Source organism: Cyprinus carpio, chromosome B18, assembly GCF_018340385.1.
Source record: "Cyprinus carpio isolate SPL01 chromosome B18, ASM1834038v1, whole genome shotgun sequence".
Taxonomy (NCBI): Eukaryota; Metazoa; Chordata; class Actinopteri; order Cypriniformes; family Cyprinidae; genus Cyprinus; species Cyprinus carpio.
Genome location: NC_056614.1, coordinates 5,972,818 through 5,993,057, shown reverse-complemented (window position 1 = coordinate 5,993,057; position 20,240 = coordinate 5,972,818). Strand labels below are relative to the sequence as shown.

The 20,240-nt window shown below is 37.7% G+C and overlaps 1 protein-coding gene across 1 annotated transcript in view; it reads right to left on the bottom strand.

Annotated features, from left to right (window-relative positions):
* Nucleotides 1–20,240, bottom strand: part of cntn5 (contactin 5) — a 314,204-nt gene that overhangs the window by 23,472 nt on the left and 270,492 nt on the right. The window contains exons 16-19 of the mRNA XM_042743607.1: nucleotides 18,012–18,132; nucleotides 9,245–9,403; nucleotides 3,038–3,187; nucleotides 1,245–1,315 (exon numbers count right to left, since the gene is read on the bottom strand). Of these exons, the coding sequence (XP_042599541.1) occupies nucleotides 1,245–1,315; nucleotides 3,038–3,187; nucleotides 9,245–9,403; nucleotides 18,012–18,132 (501 nt within the window). The remainder of the gene's footprint in view (nucleotides 1–1,244; nucleotides 1,316–3,037; nucleotides 3,188–9,244; nucleotides 9,404–18,011; nucleotides 18,133–20,240) is intronic.

Below are 20,240 nucleotides of genomic sequence, written 5' to 3'. Positions count from 1 at the left end.
AACAGTCATTTTCCATCTCCCTCATTTGACAAAATGTATTCATTAAAATAAAAAATTTAAGACACCACAACCATAAATCTTCAAAAACGAAAATATCATAACAGCATATTCACTATTCAACAATATATGACCTGTGCGCTATATGTCTTCTGAAGCCATTCAATATGCTGCAGCTCCAAAACACAAATCTCAAAACCACATACATAAAAAGATAACGGTGTAACATATTAGATAACAACACATTCCTTAACCACATTTACATCAAACCCAACAAAATCAAACAATGCACATTTCAAAAATTTGTATTTTTCATTTCTCACGTACATGAATGAAGTGAGATAAGGCAGCAATACTACTTCACTTGCTAGTCCTTTGTGAAAAAGAAGTATACTTTAGTAAACTTTTAAAAAGAGCTCTGACTATGTAAATAAAACACTTAAAAATATTATACTTAAGTTTAAGAACTTAAGAATGCAAAATAAGATATTTGGAAGAATACTGGTAATTAAACAGTTACTGGTAGCCATTGACTTCCAATTCCAGTGCTTCACTGCTGCTGTATTAAGTCATCTGAATACTTGCCTACTTTTTCAAAAAATTCAACAAATTTCACATGCAATATTGTAGGGAAGAAGGCATTCAGATGTATAGTGTGCATTTTAAATAATACATGACAAATTTGCTAAATGTCACATATCACAAAAGTAATAGACACAAACTCAATTATTAATTTTGGGGTTCTTTAATTAATGGAAAACAGTTTGTGTGACACGCCCTCAATGTACAGACCAACACACCTACACATGAACAGATGAATAAATATGTATACTGTAAATGACTTGTCAGCCTTTACAAATATTCCATTTTCCCATTAAGCCTATATCATGTTAATAATTTAAACGAAGTAAGGCTTGCAAATTATTACAAATGTCTAGCAGGTCTGGAATAAACCTGCACCACTTCTCAGTCCTTTTTGCCTCCAACAGCATTTACACAAAGCACAAGATTTCACTAGAATATAGTCATTCATCTGTTCTTATAGGGTTTGGGACTATAAGTGTAGCAATCCTTCAATAGGCAAATTGCAATGGCGGCAATTAAAACCAGATACAATTACGAACGCTCAAGTCAATTAGCTGCATGAATCTATTTGGCCAGGAACTGCAAGTCTTTTATGCCATATTCATTAGCATAGCAAGAGTTCACAGTAGGGAGTCCATTGTGCATGCTGAGTGCAAACCTACCTCCCAGGATATGACCAGCTCATGTCTGCGGCCGTTCCCCCCTCTCACGTTGGCAGGGGCTACTGACGGAACTGCAGACACAGAAATACTGCAATGTAATAATGCATTATAATATTAGCTTTTAGAAGCTAAACCCTCTATGCAAAAATGCGAGTGGTGCATTACTTGCTAATGACTACTAATGATTAATTAATGCTTGGCTGTTAAGATAGAGGAGGAAAATTCACTCTACAGGTGTAACTCTCAAAACAGTAACAGTATAGCACTCAGGAAACACACCTGACAGCTTGAGTCACACAAACAAGCATAGAAAATAAAGAGAAAAAAGCTAAATGGGAATTGTTAAACCAAAACTGTAAAATACTATAATTATTCTATAATTATTTACTGTATCACTTATTTACTCAATTACTCATGTAAACAAATCTGTAATTACAAAGGTGTTATTTTGTGGGATAATAAATTAATGTGAACCAAGGCTCATGTGAAAAACATGCTTCTACCTACATCTTTTTTTTTTTTTTTTTTATCCAGCAATGTGCATGGATGGAGCATTGACTTTTTAGTGCCAATCACCGGAGATTTAATTTCCGAACTGCCACAATACTCTAGAACAACCAATGTAATAAAATGTTCCCACGTTCACTTGTTTTGGTTAAAACTGAACAAACTCTTATCGCCACTCACTGGACATATAACTTTGAAAATGTCATGAAACATGCAAGAAGCAATGTAATATTTTGCAGTAATTTTCCCACATTCATGTTTTTCCAATGAAGCTGGGTTGAAATTAGATATTACTGCCCTTTTTCATGCAACAACACTTCAAAGGTTGGGTCAGACCCAAATTTAGGTCACTATAAGGTAGGTTATAGGGAAAATCTTCCCTTCCATTGTAGCTCTCCGATCTTACCCATCCTGCACATTTGAACAAATGTGGCATGCTCACACATGACACAAACAAGAACAAGTGGTGTTTTGGCATCAGTAATGTGAAACCTGTTGAAACACGTTGAGATGCAAACATTAGGATCTTTTTTTTTTTTTTTTTTTTATATGAACGGATGATTAGTCAAACATATTTTCTGTTCTTATCTTGTTTGATTTCATATCAATTTAATGCATGGGCGACTTTTATTGGGCTTTTAGTTGTTTTGTCAATTCCAAAGCTCAATGGCTGTGGAACCATTACTGTATGGAAACATACTCTGTGAAGATTCTTCAGAAATTATTGTTTTGGGCTCCACGGCTAAAAATAACAGCACATGGGTTTAGGCACAAGGGAGAGTAAATAATGAAAGAACTATTCCTTTGAGAAACAAACAAACGAACGGTGGCATATGATGACAAACTACAGCAATTCAATCGGCTTTAAATAATGATAAAAAAAAATAGCTGTCATCATATTCATATTTTGGGACATTTTCTTGCTGCACAATCAGGCAGGCCTGCTGAATGTTTTTGAACCAAAGCGAGGGTTTTGTTCTCCATAAATAGAGAATTCTGCAGCCTCTTTGCCTGAGGGCACAAGTGCCTGCTTCAGCTCAAACACCAAAACTTGTTTAAATTCATGTAAGCGGCTTATTTTCCACTTCTCCTCCAATTAAAATAGAACCAGGGTCACCCTGGATGTTCAGATGGGTGACAGCAGTCGTAAAAATGTGTCAAAACACGCAGCTAAACAATCCCCCGAGTGGAGGATAAACGAGGCTGGAGAGAAGACTGTTTGTTTATTTAGATTTCCATTCTTTAGCTCAGTGATATTCATGGGTGAATGAACCAAAGACAGATACCTGCTTCCTTAGTGCGGACCGCTCTGGAGGGGGTGCTCGGGTCACCTGTTCCTATGCCATTCGTGGCCACCACCCGAAACTCATACTCCACCCAGGGGTTGAGCTCCACTGCCATGGCGGACTCCATGTTTCCTGTCACCGGCTCTGGATCTAAGAGGGATGTGAAGCACAGAGGAGAGGTACCAAAACAAGTGAGGAATCAATACAGCTTAAAACACAAGCAAAGATTTAAGATTTGACATCTACGGAGACAAAATCCTTGTAAACTGGAGGCTTTTCAAAATAATGTAGAGTGATATAGTATGCTTGAGCTACACACACAAACGCACACACACACACACACACACACACACACACACACACACACACACACACACACACACACACACACACACACACACACACACACAAATACGCACGCACATACATGCACGCACGCACGCACGCACGCACGCACACACACACACACACACAAACAATATAAATTGTGAAATACAAATACATACATATATTATAGAGAAAGAGAGAGAGAGAGAGAGAGAGAGAGAGAGAGAGAGAGAGAGAGAGAAAATGACACATAGTTCAATGGCAACACAAAATTAAGCAACTCCTCCCAAAATTCACATTACTTTAATGTGAACAAAATCTTTTAAAATGTATCCTGCTCAGTGTTTTCAGTAAAGTTTTAAAATACACAAAAAATTAATTAAATACAAAAAACATTACATTGTAAAAACATTACAATTTACACATTATTATCATCCTCTTCATCATCATCATTATATTATTATTATTAGTAGTAGTAGTAGTAGTAGTAGTATTACAGTAATAAGAATGAAACTTTTTACATTAATATTGGCGACTTAACTTGGAGAGATACGTTTTAATATGTTAAATTCTTCAAATATATCACAATGCATAAAAATGAAAAAAAAAAGTGCTAAATTTACACATTTCATTATTTTTCTTTAAGATTTTTATTTTCTACTCTTTACTGTACGTAGACAGCTGACTTCTAAGACAGCAGCCACACTCAAATGCAACTTTACAAATGACTGATTTGGAGCAGTGCAAATGTTTTCCATTAGCATATCATTATGATGTTCTATCAGCATAAACACATGCCATGATTATTATTTAGCAAGAATAAACAATTATGCTGCCTATGTTTTGGAACAGCCTTTGCATCGAAAGTGCTCTTATGATGCTTTAAATGCTTCAGCTCACTAAGCTGAGGAACGGAGCCAACATATACTATATTTTGTATTTTAAACCATCTAAAAAAACCTAAAAAGTCAATACTGGATTTTTCTTTTAAACCAGCTAAGCAAAAAAGCTTTACATTTCTGCAACAATGAGGATTACAAAATGCTTCTGATTTAAAGAACAATTTCAACAGCAATACCTGTCACAGCCGCTGTCTCTCTAAAAACTCAGAGTTTTGATTGCCATGCCCTTGTTAGAAAAATGTGCTTAACTGTATTGAATGCGCACTTTTAGTGTACTTCAAAAAAAAAAAAAAAAATATATTTTTTTAAATATATACTTACATAGAGTAGACTTTAATAAACACTACACTCTAAAAAGTACCCCAATAAAGTCTTATTATTATTATTTTTTTACTTTAAAGTATATTTTAATTATACCTTTTATATTTTACTTATCTTTTGTCAAAATTTAAGGATGTACACTTATTAGTACATTCACTTATAAAGTGTGTTATTCAATATTACAACTTATGTAATTACAGATACGTATGAAGATGTCCTTACGTAATATTTAAAGGGTTAGTTCACCCCAAAATGGAAATTCAGTCATTAATTATGTATCTTCATAAAATTATGGTTGAACCACTGATGTCACATGGACCATTTTAAGATGTCCTTACTACGTATCTGTGCCTTGATCATGGTAGGACCCTTGCTGTCTATGGAGGGCAGAGAGCTCTTGGATTTCATCAAAAATATCTTAATTTGTGTTTCAAAGATGAACGAAGGTCTTACAGGTTTGGAATGACATGAGGGTGAGTAATTAATGACAGAATTTTCAATATGGTGTGAACTATCCCTTTAATTGTGTGAAAATAGCACTTTAAAGTTTAGCTTAATGCATTTAATATACATTTACACTAAAATAGATTTTATTTAATTTCATTTAGCATGCAGCTAAGAGTATGAAAACATTCAGTCAGTTTGGACTTGAGTATATTCTTTTAAAGTATATTATTTCCATAATAAGTACTCTTTTTTAAAAGAATGCTGAAGCATACTTTTTTATTACGTTTACCCAGTGTATTACAGCTTCTGTTTCTCTGTGTAATTGAGCTTTGAATAAGAGATTGAGAAATGTTTCCATTGCTTCTAGTAAAGTGAATTTGTAATTTTGATTTCTCAAATGCTTTGCTCAAGTCAATACATAAGAGACACAAGACTATGTTTGGCCAGAGGACTGGCTCCTCATTCTACACACCTCATTTCAGTCCAGACACACACTTGGCAGAGGACCAAACCTCTGTGCTAACTTCTGTCTACAGTTAACGGCTGTACATAACCTGTGGGACCAGAGACCCGCTCCAGGCATGAGACTGTGAGATGATAAACTCCCAGATGCTCTCCACAAAATTCCTCTCTTCCCCCCTGGCTTACACTGCCTTATCTCACCGTTTCTCTTCTTCAGCCTCTCTATACTTTCATACTTCAGTTTTTTTCTGTCCCTATTTGACCACACATGCCTCGATTTCCTTTGCATTCCTCTGAGTTTTTCATTTGCAGTTGTAGTGTGCTATTCTGGCATGCCAAAAACTATGTTCGTATTGCCACTGGCTCTTGGGCTTTTAAAATATAGCTTTTTGAAATTTTGTGCAACATAAAAAAAAAAATAATAAGGCTCAAGCAATGATGTAAGTTACACACACACGCACGCGCGCGCACACACACACACACACACACACACACACACACACACACACACACACACACACACACACACACACACACATATATATATATATATATATAAATATACTGCATATACAGTATTGAAGTTAAGTACCAATGACAGCATATTTCCCTTTACCATGAATGCCATGGCGGTACACTTTAACTGTATTTTAAAGACATATCACATAATTACATATAAAGATGTATCTACACCATCTGACCATTACATCAACAGAGACTTTAATAACACTGCATAAATACATAAACATTAATAAGGAGTCTGTCCTCTGGAGCTAACAGCTTCCACTCTTCTTTAAAGGCTTTCCACAAGAGTATTTCTGGTGGAATTTTTGCCCATTTATCCAGTAAAGCATTTTTGAGGTCATGCACTGTTTTTGGACAAGAAGGTCTGGCTCTTAATTTCCATTCCACTTCATCCCAAAGGTGTTTTATGGGGTTGAGGTTAGGGCTTTGTGAAGGCCAGTCAAGATCTTCCACACCAAACTCATCTAACCATGTCTTTATGAACCTTGATTTATTCACCGGAGAAGTCATGCTTGAATAGAAAAGGGCCTTCCACAAAGTTGGAAGCATAGCATTGTCGGCTGCCCAACCCCTGACAAAACAGCCCCATATCCCTCCTCAACCACACATCATATTTGGCACATTTCAGTCAGGCAGGTAATGTTTTCCCAGCAACCACCAAATCCAGACTCGCCCATCTGATTACCAAACAGAGAAGCTTGATTTGTCACTCTACAGCAGCGCTTTTCAAAGTCTGGACTCCGGTCCGGATCCAGCAGACTTGTGAATTAAAACAGTGTTTCCAAAAACCTATCACTGTTGACTGTCTGAGCATATGAACATGAATGTAGTTCATCTGTGTCTGTAAATATGCACATGGTTTGTTACACAGACAGACATTTGTGCTGCATGATATATAAAATAAAGTAATATAATTCACTGCTGTATAACAGCATACTGCAGTGATCAATTCAGCTGAAGTGACTGCAGGTTACTATTTCAGTAACAGAAAATATGTAAATGAGAACTGCTTTATTGGGCATTTAGTTGTATAAAAATGCAGTACTGTTACAGTTCAGAGAGTAAACACAAGTACGACCTGATGACATCATGAATATGATAATTAAGCATAAATAAATTCAAATGGTTATATAAAGTTATAAGCATGTTTATTAAAAATATGTTTTGTAATAATTATTTCGAGCCCTATGACGTTGATGATATTTCAAATACAGATGATCTACAGAACAGGTTTCCACTGCTCCAGAGTCCAGTGGTGGTATGCTCTATCTATCTATCTATCTATCTATCTATCTATCTATCTATCTATCTATCTATCTATCTATCTATCTATCTATCTATCTATCTATCTATCTATCTATCTATCTATCTATCTATCTATCTATCTATCTATCTATCTATCATTCTGATGAGGGGGGTTAAAAACAAGACAGAAAATAGCTTATTACTTCCAAACTATGATGATTTTTGATGTAAAAACTTTATAACATTATAAGTGGACCTCAAAGAACAGTACAAAATAAATAAATAAATAATTAAATAAAAAGGCAGTTCATGACCCCTTTAAAGACAATACAAATAATAAAGACATTACATAAAAAGATGTGCTTGTGATGTGTGCTAAAGAGTCCAACTTTAGTGGGTTAAAAAAAAGACGTTCTAAAGTTTAAGTGTCTAAAAACATTAAGTTTGCAATAAAATATACTATTTTAAAGTAAATTATTTAGCATTCTAGTATGTATGCTGTCTGAACTCTACAATACACTGAGTTACTGTGTAAAAGTCAAACTCTGCTAAAGTTTGTTGCATCCCCAATGGTCTTTGTTGCTCATGTCGCCTCAAATCTCTTATTGGAAATGAATGACTTTGAATGCTTTGTCAGCATGAATGCCCCTTTAGGCCTACGCTATTCCTAGAAGAGGAATACAGAGTAAAGAACATGAAGTGGTTGCAGTCTTTAAACATTCTAAAGTAAATATTTTCTTCTCTGCCTCCTAGGTACAGCACTTACAGCATTGTGTACACACTAATTGTGCCTTATCTCTCTTACTGTCATTCGTGTGGAATGTTCAAACTGAAAAGAACGATTCATCCATAAAAAGTCGACATCATTGCATAAAACTTTGCTATTATCCAAAGCAGACTGCTAATGTTTGAACAAATGACACAAAAAGCTGAACTCTTTTAATAATATCAAACAAACAAAATACTAAAAACAATAAATATACACAAATAAAGCTATTTAACTCCTGATAGCAATAGAAAAAAATAGTCTTGTTTATCTGACAAATTATCTGACAAATTACTAAAAAATGAGAGCTAGATAATTGGGTGAATTTCAAAAATCATGTCAGGAATGTGGCTAGATTAAAGAAATATATATTTAGTATAACAATAATATGTTCATGTAAAATGTCACTTTCTTTCAATTTTGAGATGAAATATGACTCATGGGATTCACGCAATTCCAAATGATTGTAAAGTTAACCTACTAATGACCTTCAAATTAATTTGCCATCAGATTTCAGCCAGTGACATTTAAAAAAGCAAAACAGACATTTAATAGAGGCCCACTGGGCTCTTGTCACACATCCTTACAAACAGATGGGAGGAAAAGTCAACCCCCAGCGCCTGAGTCAGCATTCAGAGACACTGTTAGCAGTCATATGCTGAAAGGTTTTTTGAAGAGAGATCTTATATAACAAGAAATATAGGAGTATTTGAAGTGTCAGTGAACATTAAAACTTAAACTTTCACATGGAACTTGATGTAAGTTCAATATGGGTCCAATACTAACTTTAAAAGGAATTATATACAGTGTATACAATTATTTTGAAAGAAGTCTCATATGCTCTTGAGCTCTTATGCTTAAGGCTGCATTTATTAAAGAAAAATAGTAAATAGTAAAACAATATAATAGTAAAACAGAATTATTGTGATTATTGTGAAAACTATATATATATATATATATTATTATTATTATTATTATTATTATTATTATTATTATTATATAAATTATAATAAAAAATGTTTCTTGAGCAACAAATCCATTTTTTTTTATGACACGGAGAACTGCATAATGGCTACTATATATCACAAACAATATAACAATGATCTTTTATTAGAGCGTTTGAATACAATCTGAACTGCTCGTCACTTACATCACTTAAACACACACACACACACCCACACACACTGTGACATTGTGTATGGAAGTGATTACCGGTTTTCACTGTTTGCCAGCCCAGAGAGACAGGGCTTCGTGCCTGTACATTGTAAGTGGTGATTGGACTGTGATTGTCAACTCCGTGGCTCCATGACAACGTCGCAGTGGTATCCGTGATCTCCTCTACAATCACCACTCCAGGAGGTCCAGGAGGGCCTGGAAACAAATGCCACCACTGAGTCAAACTAAACTGAAGGATACATTTAACAGACTTTAACACACATTTATTTATTTATTTTTATTTTTTTATTTTTTTATACTTATGATTAGTTCTTCCAGTGTTTAATAATAACATCTGGCCTTCTTTCCCCTGATTATCCATTGATTGGGTGGACCATGTTTCTCAGTATTCAATAGGAATTTATCACTATTATTATCTACAGGTGCATCAGATAATGTAAACTACTGGTCAAAAATGTGAAATAATATACCATAGTCAAATTTCAATTCCTACAGGAATAAAAACTAAGCTGTAAAGGACAGAAGTACAGTGTGTTCAATGGATTGTACTGTTGTTTAATATTGTGCCAATTGTCTAGGAGGAAAAAAACATCTTTCCGAGGAAGAAAAATCAGTAGACAATAACTGTGAATTTTGAGTCTCACAGTGCTGCTCCCAAGTGAAAAATAGTGAAAAATAAATATATTAAAATGTATTTGAAATAAATTTATTTCAAGCCAAGTATACTACAAATACATTATATTTATGTGCTTATTAAAAATACTTACGTACTTTTGGTAAACTAAACTGGTAAGGTTATAGTCCGCTAAATTGCAACAACTAATTCTGTACTTAAAGTGCCCCTGTCATGCCATTTACAATATTGCCTTTCATGCATTGTGTAATGTAGTGTTGGGCAGTAATGCATTACTTTGTAACGAGTTACTATAACTTGATTTATTTTTTAGTAACGGAGTTATTTAACGTGTCATCATTTTCAAAAAAGTATTTAGAGTATAGTTACAAGCCGAGGTCTCTATACGTTACTGCCGCGTTACATTGCTGACAGAATGCAATGTTTTATAATCTAGAGATTGTAAAAAGAATGTAGCACACGCACTGTCAAATCAAGTGCCAGTATATTAGAGACCTGCTCCCGTGAGACCCTAGTCCGACACAACAGAGTGCAGCGCGCGGGACAAGACTTGATAGGCGAGTGTGACTCATGTGTGCGGGATGCAGGAGAATAAAATGATTCACGGGACTCCCGCAAAATAGAAACATCTAAACATAAAATATCTAAAACAAATAAATTGTTATTCATCTATTGCACAAAAGCAACATGAACTAATATGAAACATAAACGATTAACAGGTGCAAGCGTATGCAGAGTTTCTATTTAGGCTCTAACACGTGTTTGCAGCGTTGAGCAATGCAGTGCTGAAATTTGCATGCTCACGAATCCTCTCATTATAACACATGAATTGTAGACATTATGAAAGATTCATTATGCATATATTTATTGTGTTATAACAAAGATTTGTGAGATTGCGATGAACTGAGCCAAACCATGCACGCAGCAGCCGCTTGCTTTAATTAAAAATAACAGTGTTCTGTGAATGTTGATGCTTTAATAAAAAATATTTATCGGGGGCGTGTATGCTGAGATTTCATACATTTCATGGAGATAAAAGTAACGTGACTAGTAATGTAACTTATTACAAATTACTTTTGAAATAAAGTAATCAGAACAGTAACGTGATTACTTTTAAAAGGAGTAATCAGTAATCAGTAATTTGATTGCATTTTCAGAGTAACTTTCCCAACACTGGTAATGTGGCTGTATGTGAATGTAAACGATCAGCAAAGTTATAAAGCTGAAAGTGCAGCGTAGACCAATCACAACAGACTAGGCCATTTGACCAATCAGAGCGGAGCAGTCTTAGGGAAGGCTTTAGAGAGACTGAATCTTTGAACTGCTTCTAACGAATCGTTTGAGAATTGCTGGAAATTGCGTTTTTTGACCTTGCATGCATTTACATTTTACATTTACATTTATGCATCTAGCAGATGCTTTTATCCAAAGCGACTTACAGTGAATTCATGCTATACATATTTTTTGGTATTTTTTTTTTTTTTTTTTTTACCAGTATGCATGCAATCCTATTGTAGGAAACAATAAATCAAATAAATACAGCCTTGGTGAGCATAAGAGGCTTCTTTCAAAAACATCAACAACTGTAATTATTTCAAACTTTGGACTGCTTATCTAATTTTTTTTTTTTTTTTTTTTTGCATACGGGTATAAATAGGCGACAGGTGCATCCACTCTTCAGATTTTTACTTCGGAGCTGAGTGGTTGTATGAAAAGCTGTTATACTCCACAAAGTCATTCATCTGCTGTGTGTCGGGAAGCTGTTCTGGTTGGCAGTACAGCGCGAACAGTGGTGTCCCTTTCAGCGATTCCCCTGGGCGCTTCAACTAAAAGAGCATATTTCCTAAAAGAGCAAATCACAGATGATTTGCGTCTTTTTAAAGATGCTGTTTCATCCATGTCCTTCTGGATGCTGTCTTTTCCTATGGTCACAAGCGTTGTCTTCCATGTCTGGGCATTCAGCATGCTGAAGACGCGTTCATGGATGGTTCATGCCTGCACTGCGTGCGTGACCATAACAACGCTGTGATCATGTCTCTTCTTTCTTTAAGGGAAAGGAGCAGACCCCTCTGTCACTACCCATCCTGGTTTCTCTGCCTCAAGCAGTGCTCTAGGAGATTTGAGGGTGACAGTGAGAGCTTCTCCGCCGGGCCACGCCCCACGGACCTCTCACCTCTTCTGCAGTTCTTGTCCTGTGTGGCTGCTGGCTGATTCTGCTGGGCTTTCTTACGGTGGTCGCAACATGCCATTCAGTCTGCTGCCAGGGGATTAGATGTCAATTGCAGCATCGGGGGATGGGCTATAGACCTCTGTGGATGAAGATTCGGTGGGGCTGCCCCACTTGGGTGTTGTCGCCACTGCCGAATCGGACCCAGAGTTGAAGGCCGTGTTTGCCCGGGCAGCTGTTAGCATTAGGTTGGAGGTAAATACACCTTTGTGATTGGTTTCTCGATGTAGATCGCGGCTCACAACCGCATTTTGCTGTGGTTGCTTTCTTCCCGGAGGAGCATGAGGAAGTGACGTAGTGCCCGCAAAACACCCCCACTTGGAGGAATAGTCTGTGTCTCCCGTCCAAAGCCTGTAAGCTGTTGGCGTCAATCGCTGCCAAAGCTTACAGTGCTGTGGGCCAAGCTGCCTCTGCCCTGTATGTCAGGCGATCCTGCAAATTCACCAAGCCGAGGCCTTAACAAACGCACGAAAGTAGTATCGACCCGAGGTTGATGCAGGAGCTGCGCACAGTGACTCTAAGGTAGGACCTGCCTCAGAGACCAATTCCATATGTAGTACTGCCCCCTGGGTCAGCCCATATCAGTATTTCCATGTCACCTCCCTATGGGTAGGATGTGGTCTCCGCTGCGACCTCTTCCCTTACGGCTCACTTCCCCATCGTTCTGCCAGGCTGAAAGAACAAATAAGAAAGATTTGAAATCCCTTCCAAAAATTTTTTTTGTGGACAGAAGAGCAGCATGGCCTTCTCCAGCAGAGATGTACTCACCATTTGGCCCCCTTCGGTACCAAGGTCAGTGAATTTGCGCTGGGGCTTTGGGAAGGTTACGACCTTAGCATAGCTTTTGTTGCATGCCACGGCTTGTCAACAATTGCAGTGCCAACAGGGTTGTGACGGTGTTCAGATTGTGGCATTTTCCATGGATCCCATATGTCATTCGACATAAGTCTTAGTGACTGACAGTGTGTAAAATCACTCCAATGGAGCAGCGAAACATTATGAGCGGGGTGATGAAAGAGAAGATTAAGACTTTCTTGGCTTACTTCCTGGAATGGAGGAGGACAGATTGCCTGAAGTACTATGGGCCCTGGCGAAGAAGTGGGCACCTTAGGAACATACACGACCCTCGGGTAAAGGAATGCCCTAGCTATGCCTGGAGGAAATTCCAGGCACGAAACAGGAAGTGCCTGAAGATCCCTGAAAAGCATACAGACAAAGCCTTGGCCACGTCTGCAACATGGCATACAGCCCAAGTGGAGCTGGATGTGTGAGGGAGAACCAGAGTGTACAGTGTGTTGTTTCCTGCGAAGCAAATAGATCCACTTCTACCTGGCCAAACTCCTTCCAAAGGAACTCCACCACCTCTGGGTGGAGTCTCCATCTCCCAGGCCTCAGCACCTGCCTCGCCAAGATGTCTGGCCCCTGATCGAGATACCTAGGGATGTTTACTGCTCTTAGTTCGAGGAGCTTCCCCTGAGCCCACAGATGGATCTGGCACCAGCTTGTACAAGGGGCACGAACACAGACCCCCGATGTATGATTGATATAGGAGACCACCGATGTGTTGTCGGTGCGGACAAGCACATGACGTCCCCTTAGGACTGGAAGGAAGTGTGTCAGAGCTTATCCCTCAGGGAAAATCCCTTGGTCATGAGCCACCACTGCAAGTGTCTAATGTACAGCAGGCCAAAAGGTATCACGTTGGATGTCGCTGCCATCCAACAGCCTTTGAAACATTTTGACAATGAGTGACTGGCCTTCTCTTACTTTCCTGACTGTCTTTTCGGATTGACCCGATACGAGCAGGAGACAAACGTGCCTGCATCATGGTTGAATCCCACACCACGCCTAAATAAGCGGTTCTCTGTAGTGGAGAAAGCTCACTTTTTTGGTGTTTAGTCTTAACCCCAGCTCTCTCATATGGGCGAGGACAACATCTCGACGTTGAGCTGCCATCTGCTCCGATTGAGCTAGTATTAACCAATCATTGATGTAATTGAGTATGCAGATGCCGTGGAGTTGCAGAGGAGCCAGAGCAGCATCCACACACTTCGTGAAAGTGCAGGGTGAGAGTGATAAGCCAAAGGGAAGAACTCGATACTGGTATGCTTCGCCCCCCGAAAGCAAACCTCAGGAACTTCCAGTGTTGAGGAAGGATGGAAACATGGAAATAAGCGTCTTTGAGATTTATCATAACAAACCAGTCCTTGGAGTGGATTTGAGATACTATCTACTTGATAGTGAACATCTTGGACCAAATCCATTTGATAGTGCTGTTCAGAAGACGGAGATATAAGATCTAAGACGGAGATCTTCAGAATGATGAAGTAATGGCTGTAGAACCCGGATGCTCTCTCGAGAGGCAGAACACATTCCTCAAGAGAGTATCTACTTCTTGTTCCATTACCAGAGCCTGCTCAGGGCCCACTAGCGTGGGAATGACCCCATTGAAAGGAGTTGGACGAGAATCGAACTGGATTCTGTAACCTCTTGACAACAGTGTTGACAGCATTGCCAAAAAGGCCAAAGGGCGAGAGTGGGGCGTCTAAGAGGAAGAATCTGTACTTATCTTGCATATTCACATATTCAACCACAGATGCTGCTCCGTGGCCACCATTGCTGCCATTGAACATCCGATGGCTCTGGCCGTTTCTTTGGTGACCCGGAGGGACAAATCTGTGGCCCAACGCAGTTTGGCTACCACGTCGGATTCCTCTTCCTCCCTGTCATCCAGGTCCCTGAGCAGGTCAGCCTGCTATGCTTGTAACACCACCATAGTGTGCAAACATGCGCCAGCCTGACCTGCCGCCGTATAAGCTTTCCCAACCAGACTCAATGTCTGTCTAACGGGCCTGGTGGGAAGCTTCGGGGCCTTCAGGGACAATGCTGAGGATGGGGAGAGATAGCTCGCAAGTGTCTGCTCCACCATTGGCATCGCCCCATATGCCTTCTCATTCAGCCCCACATGTTGGAATAATAAGAGGCTGTGGGGCTGTAAATACAGGATGAGTACAGTTTCTCCCATGATCTTGGTACCTCAGCATGGACATCAGGGAAAAGTGGAAGGCCCCGTCATGAAGGCTGTGATTTGGATCTCAGAAAACGCTCCTCTAATATACTCTTAGGAAGAGCGTCCTGTTTCTCGGCTGGCCAATCAATATTTAATTTGGCTACAGCACGAGTCACAACCTCCAAGAGCTCCTCATACGCGTGGGACTGTGGTGGCGAGTCCACAGTCTCCTCTGTCTCGACACTCATCACATCCACCTTCTCGGAGGAAGATAGATGAAGTGCCTGGCTCTATCTCCGGGGGAAAGAAACTACAGCGTGGTCTTCCAAACCCTGAGAGGGAGCCGTCTCGAATCCCTATGCTAAATCCACCTGCGATCCCCACGTCAACAATCTACGCTGTGCCTCGGCAACAGTGGGACCGCTGCCAGCGGGATCGCAAGCCTGTGTGCTCTCATCAAACACGCCCAAGCAAGAGCGGAGCACACGCAGCGAGAGCAACTTGTAGTCATGACAATCACCCCCCTCGAGAACTGACCATGCATGCTCTGCTCCTAAACAATCAACACAGAGATCGTGTGTATCGCTCTCTGCCAGATATCGTGGGCAGGGAGGAACACAACATCTGTAATGCCGTTCTATCATAGATTTCGCTTAGACTTTGCTTTTGACATTTTGAATGATATGCTTGTGGACTGACAGACAACAGTAAATAGGACTGACATATACACAGAGCGCTACTGAAGAGTAGAAGCTAACTTGCGCTCTGCCAGATGCGCTTTTATACTTCCTGGTTGCTCACGTCACCCCGCTTGTGACGTCTCGCTGCTCAGTTGGGCTGATATTACACGTGCTTCAGAACGTGGTCACGCAATGTTCCAAAGCACTTCTCGATGCAGCTCGAGTTCCTGAAGGGGGACATTGTGTTTGTGTATACATGTGGAATTCAATTCCACTCAATCTCTATAAAGATTTTCTTAAGCATGAAATGATTCTGGATGACAGATCTCTCTGCAAGGATTTCACACTCATTAAAGAACCCGCTCTCTTTACTCTTCATGTCTATTTTGTGTAGTCTGCCAGCCCTCTTAGGCATGATTGAATGGTGAAACGTTTTTCTGTCTTAAACTGTGTTTTTATACACATTTCTCAGCCTTCAGAACTAAGTGCAATCGTTGTGTGCAGAATCGGCAACTTGCTGAAGAGGAAACAGGGAGGCTGACAGCTGCTTTGGCCAATGAAAGTCAATATTCTGTGTGGTTTGAAAAGAGATGTGTTAAAAGGTTGGACTGAAAGGTGCCTTTGCAGTCAAGAATATTAATATGCATGGTGCATCACCATGGCAGCATCAGCAGGGGTTTCTGTTTTACGTCTGGATGGAGACCACAAAAGGGTTTACTTGTCTGAGAGGAAGCAGTGCACATGTGGAAGCGCTCCGGCCAACATCATGAACACATGTGGTTTAAGGTCCACTAGGGCAGACAACACATTTCTTTGTATGCCAAGAGTGTTTGAGGCATTGATAAGCAAATGACTCTGCTTGTTTACAAGAGAATTGTACAACACATCATGCAGCTGTGGTGAGAGAAGATATCGAAGAGTTAACAAACTGTTAATTAAATAAAGACATTGATGAAACTATTGTTAATTAAGAAGCTGTTAATTAATTAAGAAGCTGCAAGTTCTTGTAGGAAAAAATTACTTGTGATTATAAAGTGCAGAAACTCTTCATAAAATGTAAAACAAAATTCACAATTAGTATGCATCCATAATGTGATCTGGCTCCAAGAAAACAGTATATTTAGTTACTAATATTTATATTTAATAATTTGTTAACATTAATATGCAGCAGGAAATAAAGTATTTTTAAAGCAGTGGTTATCAACCTTCCTGTTTCAAATGCCTTGTTTTCAAGCTTGTTTTTAATCTTTTTTAATGAACAGAAACTGTGATTGTTGATATTAATGAATTAATCATGATTTTTTTTTTCTATAATATTTTATATCATAATATTCTATAATATTCAAGATTTTTATTCTGAATGATTATTTACAAAGAAAATAGTTATTGAGTGTAAACATAAATTTTATTTCAGTTTACATCTTTGTTATTTAGCATTTTAATTAAGTAAGTTGAACTCATCCTGTGACCCCCTTGGACGTTTTCTGGGCCGCTCTGGTTGAAAACCAATTTTAGAGTCACAGAAAGTTATTACACTTTAATGAATTACCATAAAAATTAAAAAAAATAAAACTTTTTTTTTTGTATAATAATCAAGACCAGGGGTTTATTAAGACAGTAAATGAGGACAATTTATTTTTGATTTCTTGTCAGTTTTAACATTCTTTAAACATTATATTTTGCATACTCATCTAGTGGGTGCAATCAACTGTAATTTCTTGGTAATAAAGATATATATTAAAAATATTTTTAGAAACAGTGAAAATGTTTAGACCGGAGAGGGCAGTGTAATTATTAGTTATTTTTTAATATGTACTATATGTACTATTGTGTGAATGTGTGAAAATGAATTTAATTTAATTTATCTGTCAAATTACAATTTTGACACTGTGTATGCTAATAGGTGCAGTTGGTTACAAAGATTTAGAATTTATTCATAAAAAATAACTATCAGGAAATGACTGAACTGCATAAAGTTAATGTGTAATATTTACACAACCTTGGTAATGTCATTGGAAAAGAAAATATTTCTGAACTGGAGAATGTTGAGATGAAATATTCAGAAAACAAACACCTGTTTCTTCTGAATAATGCAGGTAGATAAATTATGGATCATTCCCAATAAAACCAGGGAAATTTATTCAGAAAGTCAACAGGGTCAATTCTGATTTCATGTTATTTGTAAAATGCTGTAATCACAGTTTTTCATTATGAACTGCAACTTACCAAAAGTTTGTTTTTGGCATACTCACCTCTAACTAGCAGCTCAGCTTCTGCAAGCACACTGTCTGCACTGGTCTGAGCATGGCAGCCATATTTCCCAGCATGCTTCAGGAGGATGCTCCTGATCATCAGGTCTGCTGTGGAGGACTGCTAAATGGAGGGAAAAGAGAGGAAGCACAAAGGAAAACAGAGAAGTGAGGGAAAGAGAGAAATAGAGCTCCGTGCAGTGCTTGACACCTGAGCAATGGGCTGCTAGCTGCTACAGCCTCTATTGGCTTGTGTGGATTAAGAGATTTCTGTTTGGTTTAAGAGCATGTGCACCATTAATATCCTCAATCTGCTCTTCTCTGGAAATGAGAAACGCCCCAGGCGAGACTGCAAATAATTCAAGGTCTACAGGCAGCTCTTTAGTACAGGGGCTGATTAAAATTACAGCACATGAATCAAACAGCTGGGTGCTGCACCACTATCTGCCATGCATTGTCTCAACAAATATGTGCTACCTGTGAGAAATATTCTGCTTTAAATAGATAGAAGAAGAAAGAAAGAAAGAAAGAAAGAAAGAAAGAAAGAAAGAAAGTTATATTTGGAAAACAAAAGTAAAAAATACTATTTTATTTATTAATTTTATTGTGACTATTTTTATGACAATTAAACATTTCCCCTCATTTATATTCGGTTTTGCTTTTTTTAACATTTGAAAAACTAAAACTAGAGTAGTTTATATATATATATATATATATATATATATATATATATATATAAATATATATATATATATATATACATATATATATATATATACATATATATATATATATACATATATATATATATATATATATATATATATATATATATATATATATATATATATATATATATATGAATGAATAATGAATGAATATGGGGTAATTGAAAAATTAAAAGCTTATTTTTTTTCTATTAAAAAACAGAACACACACACAAAAAATCAGCAATAGTTCTTCAGTACTTCTCAGTATGTATATATATACATGTATATATACATGTATATATAAATATAGAAAGATTTGTGCCACTAAGTTCTCTATGCGATAATCTGACATATCCACACACTCTTTCTTTTTAACTTTTCCATGGAAATAAAAAAGCACTATTAATATTTTAGTCAATTCTGCCTACTCTGAGAGTGTTTGCTGAGTAGACATTTTCTGGGGTTCATGAGAACATCCTATGGTACAAGTGACTCATAACATATTCATTATAACTGAAATACTAACAACTACACGAGAGCAACATGTAAAAATAAATAATTCATTTTACATGGCTAATGCAAACAGAAACGCTGATGCACCTCGAGGGTGGAATGAACACTAGTCAAGTCCCTAATTTATAAGCATCTGACTAATAATACACTTACTAATTAATATAAAATGAAATACTATCTGTACTAGTTAACTTTTTAGAAACATTTTCACACTTCTTACAGCAGCGTGGGTTGTGTGTCAATTAGAACTGAACAGAATTGAGTTTATTTCCAGTATAATTCCTGAATTTGAATCCAATTTGAAATGAGGTAACAAACAAGCATTGTAATTTGAATTTACAAATTGCAAAGTAAAATTATAAATTTTTTAATCTAATTTGCATGTTGATGTGGATGAAAGCATTGGCTAATTTATGGCAAAAAGGAACAATAAACAGAAGCTTTAATCAGCTCATTTTACATGAATTACTTTCAAAACAACCCAAAACCCAATTAGCTGCTGTGCCAATTAGCAATTAAACACATTGTGGGCTAATCGAATATAAAATCTCCTAAACCCTGGCTAACACTGCACTTGAATGTGTAACAGTGACAGTTAGATTGGTGCTCAGTGCTGCTATGAACGAACCAAATGTTGTTGTCAGCCGGAGGGAAGACTTCAATATGAGTATAATCTGATAGTAAGAGGACACAAGATGGTTTGAACTTAATTGAGACAGTCGTAGCTGGTGCTGAGGAGTGAACCATCCCTATTAGGAGTTACATGAATGCATGCATGAGATGAGGCGACTTCATGTCAGGGTAGTGAACAAGTAGTTTATGTCATTGTCAAAGCCAGCCAATCAAATTGGAGCTTGCAAGTCTAAGAAAGTTCTTTTTGTGTGTGTGTGTGTATGATATGCAGACAGCCGGGGATTAACATAGTGCCGGATGCTCCCAATAAACTGACAAAAATTTTAGAAAAGTTGTCCAGTACTCGACTAGTCTATTAGTAAGTTAGCTAACCCAC